Source organism: Eulemur rufifrons, chromosome 6, assembly GCF_041146395.1.
Source record: "Eulemur rufifrons isolate Redbay chromosome 6, OSU_ERuf_1, whole genome shotgun sequence".
Classification (NCBI taxonomy): Eukaryota; Metazoa; Chordata; class Mammalia; order Primates; family Lemuridae; genus Eulemur; species Eulemur rufifrons.
Window position 1 is genome coordinate 6,242,858 of NC_090988.1, and position 6,310 is coordinate 6,249,167.

General features: G+C 54.1%; 1 protein-coding gene across 1 annotated transcript; it reads left to right on the top strand.

Moving 5' to 3' along the window:
* Nucleotides 1-438: 438 nt before the first annotated feature.
* SPATA19 (spermatogenesis associated 19) lies at nt 439-5,724 on the top strand. The gene is made up of 7 exons (XM_069468635.1): nt 439-516; nt 692-748; nt 1,248-1,340; nt 1,502-1,593; nt 3,983-4,060; nt 4,190-4,255; nt 5,664-5,724. Exons 1-7 carry the CDS (start codon nt 439-441, stop codon nt 5,722-5,724), a joined length of 525 nt encoding a protein of 174 aa, XP_069324736.1.
* Nucleotides 5,725-6,310: the final 586 nt, after the last annotated feature.

Here is a 6,310-nt window from a genome sequence, read left to right on the forward strand (position 1 = left end):
GCATTGTTTTTGAATGAATGTCTAGAGGGCCCCAGGTCATTTTGCCACAAATGTGTTTCTTTGATTTGTGAAATCTCCTTTTGCTTTAGCATTGCTCGAGACTGGGTGACCAGTCATCAACTGCACACCCCACCTCCCCACCCTGACATTCTCTATCTGTGGTTTGGGTAACTCCCCCTTTGTGTCCTGCTCAGGCCCTACCTCCCATCCCCTCATCTGTCCATTTCAGAGGTATGACTGTCACTAAGGAATAACCTCCTGACCTCTCTTTTCCATCTCTGCTTGACCCTGGAGATGCAGGGAGGGCATTGTCACATCACCACTGGCCAACCAATCAGGTGGGCACCTCCCATCAATGCCCTCCCTGTCCCACAGGAGTTCCTGGGCAGCTTCGATGGAAGGAGGGAGCCAAGGAGGAGGCCTGGTGAAAGCCCAGAGATGATAATTACAACGTGGATTGTGTACATTCTCGCCCGGAAAGGCGTGGGGCTCCCCTTCCCGCCAATAACCAGCTCGGTAAGCAGTGCTGGCGGTAGCCACGTGGGACTGCTTCTCATCTCTACCATCCCCTTGGTGCTCCTGCTGCCCTTCAGAGAGGTCTCACAACCTCTGCCTTGGAACAAGAGCGGGGCCGGGCGGGGAGCTGGCCTGCTAGGTTTCCTGAGGTTATCACCTTACCAATTTCTTCCAGGACATTGATGTTGTGGAAAGCGAGGCTGTATCTGTAGTACAGCATTGGTTGAAAAAAGTGAGTAAAATTCTTCTGTGACTCAGGGTATCCAAAACTTTACAGAGCTGGTCTCAGTGGGTGTGGGGATCGGGACTCCCTTCTACATAGAACTTGTAAACTCAAGTTCATTGCCAAATACCCTGCCTCCAGTTGAGTCTCATCCATCCAAATGTCCTAGAGGACACTGGGGCCCGTGTCCTGGGCAGAAATGTGTTAGTGTCACCACTAACCCTGCCCTGCTTCTCAAGCATCCTGGATTAAGGAGCAGCATCATTTTTAGCTCGAGGGCATCTCACACCTTGGGACAGGGCCAGGGACTTAGGGAGGTCCCTGGGACTTCACAGGAAAGTCGCAGTAGAGGAGCTTGTGTCAGGAAAGGTGAGATGTGGAGTGCACGTGTGTGAAGATGAGGTATGTGTGTTGTGATGGAGAAGGAAAAAGGGGGGAGGAAGAGGAGAAGAGAGGACTTGGGATCAGATGCAGCGACACTTTCAGAGGAAAATCACTCACGTTTCAGACAGAGGAAGAGGTTGCCCAGGGCATAAAGGAGAAGATGTCAACCAACCTTCCTCCCACCCATGGCCAAGACGTACATGTGACCAGAGATGTGGTAACAGAGTTTGAGACAGTCCTGGGAGGGGGCTGGGGAGAGAGGGCCGAGGCGGGAGGTCCCACTGCAGGGTTCTGGGCAAGGGGCCTCTGGCGTGGTGGCAGCCCAGCCGGGGGTCCGTGCTGGGCGGGAATCAGGTGGGCCCCTCCTGGACTTCCTAGGTGAAGCACCATCTCTCAAAGTCTGATCTGTCAGCAAACCACAGTCAGGAGGTGCTGGAGGAGAGGACAAGAATCCAGTTCATCAGATGGAGGTGAAGCGTCCCCTTTGCTCTGAGGGAAGGCGTGGGGAGGGGGAGTGGGAGAAGGCGCCAGTCCCTCTGTCCGGGATGCGGCCAGTGTGAACCCACAGCGCTCTTCCCCAGCTGTGCTGTCTCCTGTGGCTGAGAAATGCCTCAGCATTGCCTTGGGGGCTGAAGGGAATGTTCTTGCTATCTCGAAAGCCCAGCTCATTCCTACATTTCGAAATGACTTGAGGGGTTGGAAAACTGGGCTTGCTCTCCGTGTCTTAAATGCTTCTGAATACATTTCAGACTTCTGTTATTTTTGCACTCGAGTTGTTCAGAAGTGGCTGTACTTTAAAGAGCTAAAAGAAAATAAGCTCTTAAATTGCAAAAGCCAAAGCCTTCAACTGCAACTGAGGTGCCTGGAGGTTTCCCGGAGCCTGAGGCTAGAGTTCTGTGCTCCACACTGGCCCTGCCAGGGACCACCTCTCCTGGCTCTGAGACGAAGGGGCTCAGGTAGGGGAGCTGGGCCAGAGCCACCTCCCGCTAGGAAAGTGTAGGCTTTCCTATCGCCTTTCCGGTGCCCGTGTTACTGGGGCCTCTGGGCTGCATCACCCATCTCTTCCCAGTAGCCGATGGGGGGCTTGGACTGGTCTGGCACTGAGCCCCGAGGTCGCCCTCTCCTCTCCCTACTCTCCCCTCCCTTTCCCTGCCCCCATTGTGGGCTTTGCTGCCTTCTGTGGAAGAGGCTGTATTTCTCAGGAAATGCACTTTTGCTTCCCCATATCGGGTTTTCATGTGTCTACCCCTTCTCGTGGCACCTGTGTTTTAGGAGGATCCAAACGCACGGTAATTACATGACAGGAAGAGCTAACTAATGGTGGAATTTGAGACCTCCCTGGGAAAGAATGTTTTGCATGGAAAATCTTCTGAGGCCTCTAAAATCATAAATGCCATTGATTGTAATCCAGGCTTCTTTGTGCCTGACCTGGTTGCACTGTGGAATTCTAAAGCTGCGTTCCTGAGCTGGGACAATACACACATCACCTTTCGGTATTTTGAAAATCCTGGCTGTTAGCGTAACTGTAACAAGGCTGAGCTTTTGAGCCAGGCTACAGGCATCAGTTGTCTACATATAAATTTTCCATCTTGGATTTTCTACAGAGACTGTTTTAATCCACTAGCTCTGCCTGTTTTCCCCATAATCCACAGGCTTCAGTGTCACCCTTTTAGTTTCAGTAAGTGTACAGTCAGGGAACGCATACCCCTTTAGGAGCGCCCTGAACATTTATCTGTTTGTTAGACGTGTGCTGGCCACCCAGTGTTTGCTAGGCCCTCTGGCAGAGAGAGAAAATACGACATAGTCCTCAATTTCAAAGGGTTAAAAGTTACCCAGGTGGGCAAGGTGCGTGAAAGTTGAAGAAAATGTTAGAGAAGCCATGAGGGATATCTGAGAACACAGGGTGGGGGGCCCAGGTCACACCTGGGGTTCTCGAAAGTGTTCTGGCAGGCCGTTTGCTCAGAATGGCCCTCGAGTGGGGCAGGACTGGGGAAACAGGAGCGAGGGTGGGGAAAGGGAGCACTTCAGAGAGCAGGAACCTCAGCACCTGGCTGGTCCCACGTGGCCTCCAGGGCCCAGTGCTGGGCCCTTGTCTGAGGCCCTCCCGTCCGTCCTGCCCAGGGCACTCCCTCCCTTTGCTGGGGTCTCTGCGTTCTTCATCTCCTCTCAGGCCACCTTTGCCTTTATCTCCCTCTCAGGCTCCTCCTTGCCCAGCGACAGTCGTGAGCACAGCCCACCTCGTGGGCTGCGGGTCCCTGGTGGCAGTAGCAGTGCTGTCGTCACCTGTGAAGGCCCCGAGCACTGAGAGTGGGGCATTATCCAAAGAGGGCAGTTTCAATAGACACAGAAACGGGGTGTTCAGTGGATGGAGGGGAGCGCTCGTGAGGGGCGGAGTGGGAAAGGACAGGAAGGGGACCAGAGGGAGGCAGCAAAGCTAGTGTGGTGAAATAGAACAGCAGCCACCAGGCACCCTCAGCTTCCCTGCGACAGAACGTTCTAGAAATATCTCTAAAACATAGTGGATGTGGCACAACATGGATTGTGGATAGTGGTGGTGAAGTTGGGGAGGAATTCAGGAGGGGCACATGCCACGTCTTTCAAGACCACTGACCCCCTGACTTTAGTCAAGGCAGCAACCTCTGTGTCCCTGGCTGCCTTAGGACTGTCTGCCACCTGCTCAGCACTGCTGGGCGGCTCTGGCGTCCTTGGGTGGTAACAACACTTTGTGCTCATGACTCAAGAAGGGGGAGGGGCCAGCTTACATGCTCGTGGTAATGGGGCCAGAGCTATTGTTCATGCGACCCCAGCTCTAGCAGTTTCACTATGCCTAGTAATAAAGGTTTGAATGGCGTTTTGCAGCCATACCCGTATCTTCCAAGTGCCAAGTGAGATGACGGAGAACATCATGCGAGATCGAATAGAGCAGGTGAGAAGAAGGTAAGCTGTCTGGGACCAATGGATTTGTGTTCCTAACTGGGGGCAGGTGGGGTGGGGGTATTCCACCATCAAGAGCAGGGACAAGCAGTTCCTGGGCTGCTCTCCTGTCCTCTGTGCTCCACATTGCAGGGCTGTGTCAGCCTCCATGGTGCCTGCCCTGGGGGGCACAGAGGGCTCTGGGCTGAGGGCCTCTTGGTGGGACTCTGGTCCTGGGCCCAGATGTGGCCATGGCCCAGCATGGCCAGCCAGACCCCCTCCCCCCAGCCCTTGGGCGGCGGTCTGAGCAGCCTGTGCTAGCAGGCAGCCCCCTCCACCTCGCCCCTCCCCTCTGTCCCCTGCAGCATATCCCACATTGCAAGTGAGCCAGCTCAGGACCCCTGCATGACAGTTTCCTTCGAGTGCTAAGAGCAAGAGGTGAGAGAGCTGACAGGTGAGGAACTGGGCAGAGCACACAGTTACCCTGGGCAGCCGGGGGGGGGGGGGTGCGCTCGGGTGGGGAACTTGATAAGAAGGCCTTGCCTTTCCGTATGGGGAGGGGCCTGCACTTGGGGCAGTGGCGGTGGGGGAGAAGGCGGCTGTCTCTGGCTCCTGCAATGCCTTTCAAGCTTTTGGAAGGACTTGAAGCCAAGCTTCAGATTGGCCTCTCTGACTGTCTTAACTGTGGTGTCAGAGAGCATTACTTCTCCGTTGTTCGTGGCCCTAGGATCTCGGGCTGGGTAGCTGGTGGTGGGGCCGAGGTTCTGCATTTCTAACAGTTCCTGGGCATCGTTGTGGCTGGTCTACTAACCTCACCTTGAGTCACAAGATCAGAGTCAGGACTGATGCACACAGGCTTTGGACTTACACCTACTAGGGATGTGACTTTGGGTCGCACGGCCTCTTTGCTTGGGCTGGGTCCCAGTGGTCACATGATCCGGGAGGTGGACGGCCAATGGCAGAGCAAAACAGCTGCATTTGCCATCCGGGAAGCAGCCACTGCACCCCTGCCAGAGGGAACGGCTGCACAGGCTGTTGCGGAAGCTAGACGTGTTTTAGACACAGTGTCCTTGGGATGCTTACAGGAAGGCCATGGGGATGTAATGCTGGCATTGGTTGAACACTTACTGTATGCCAGCTTCTGCACGAGGCACTTTGTCAAGGTTTCTCATTTGAACCAAAAACGATCTTAAGAGGAGGCATGGTTCAAGCCCATCCTACAGAAGGCAGAGGTTGAGCCACGTCCATGAGCAAACACTGGGTTCCAATCCGGTGCCACCATGGGCAGGTTACTTAACGCCTCTGTGCCTCCATTTCCTCATCTACAGTGGAGTGTCTGCTTCGGAGGGTGTCTTGGGGGTGACAGCGTCTAGCACACGGACGTGCCACATCAGGTGTGTGCTACTATTACTAGAGGTGAGGGATCAGGGGTTCTGGAAGGGCAAGCAGTTCACAGGGGCTTGTGAGTTGGAAGCAGCAGCCCCAGGCTTCAGTCCCAGCTGTCTGTTCTCCAGACAGAGCTCCGTGAGTGCGCAGAACACAGGGTTAGAGGGCGTCATGATCAGCTCTGCCCTTTGGCCAACCACAGCTCCATGACGTGTCCCCTGGGCCCTTCTCTGCCTCCCAGGTTGAAGTCCTTCAGGGCCAAGGAGCAGCCTATGTCAGAAGAACATCCATCTCCTGCTTGACCTGAAGAATGACCAGACCTGGGCAGAGAGACTCTAGCACGTGAGCCCTTCACCGAGACAGTGGCAGTGCTGGAATTTTCTTGCTGAACCACTAATAAAGAGATGTGCTATTTAACAGCTCCCCTGGTGTTGGTGGGGTGCTGTGCCATGCCTGTCTCCATGCACTCACTCACAGATGCTGGGCACCTTGCAAGCCTGGCTCTGGGGACACGTGGCTTACAGCCCTGAGGGAGAGACAGACAGCGGCCATTCCAGCACTGTGTGACGAAGGCCATGCGGATGCTCCCGGAACATTAGAAGGGGTGCTGGTTTGCGTGGGCTGGGGCAGGGAGGGCTTCCTCAGGGAAGTGTGGCTGGTTTGTTTCCAGCATTTATCTTCACTTTTCCCTTCCTTAGCACTCTTCTTTCCTTCATGTATGTATGTTTGATTTTCTGACCTATAGCCTCTTTCTTCTCTTTGAAGAACAACTTTTACCATTTTTTTGCAAGGCAAATATATTAGTGACAATTTCCCTCAATTTTTGATTGTCTGAGAAAGTGCTTATTTTTCCTTAATTTTTGGAGGATAATTTTTCAGGATACAGAA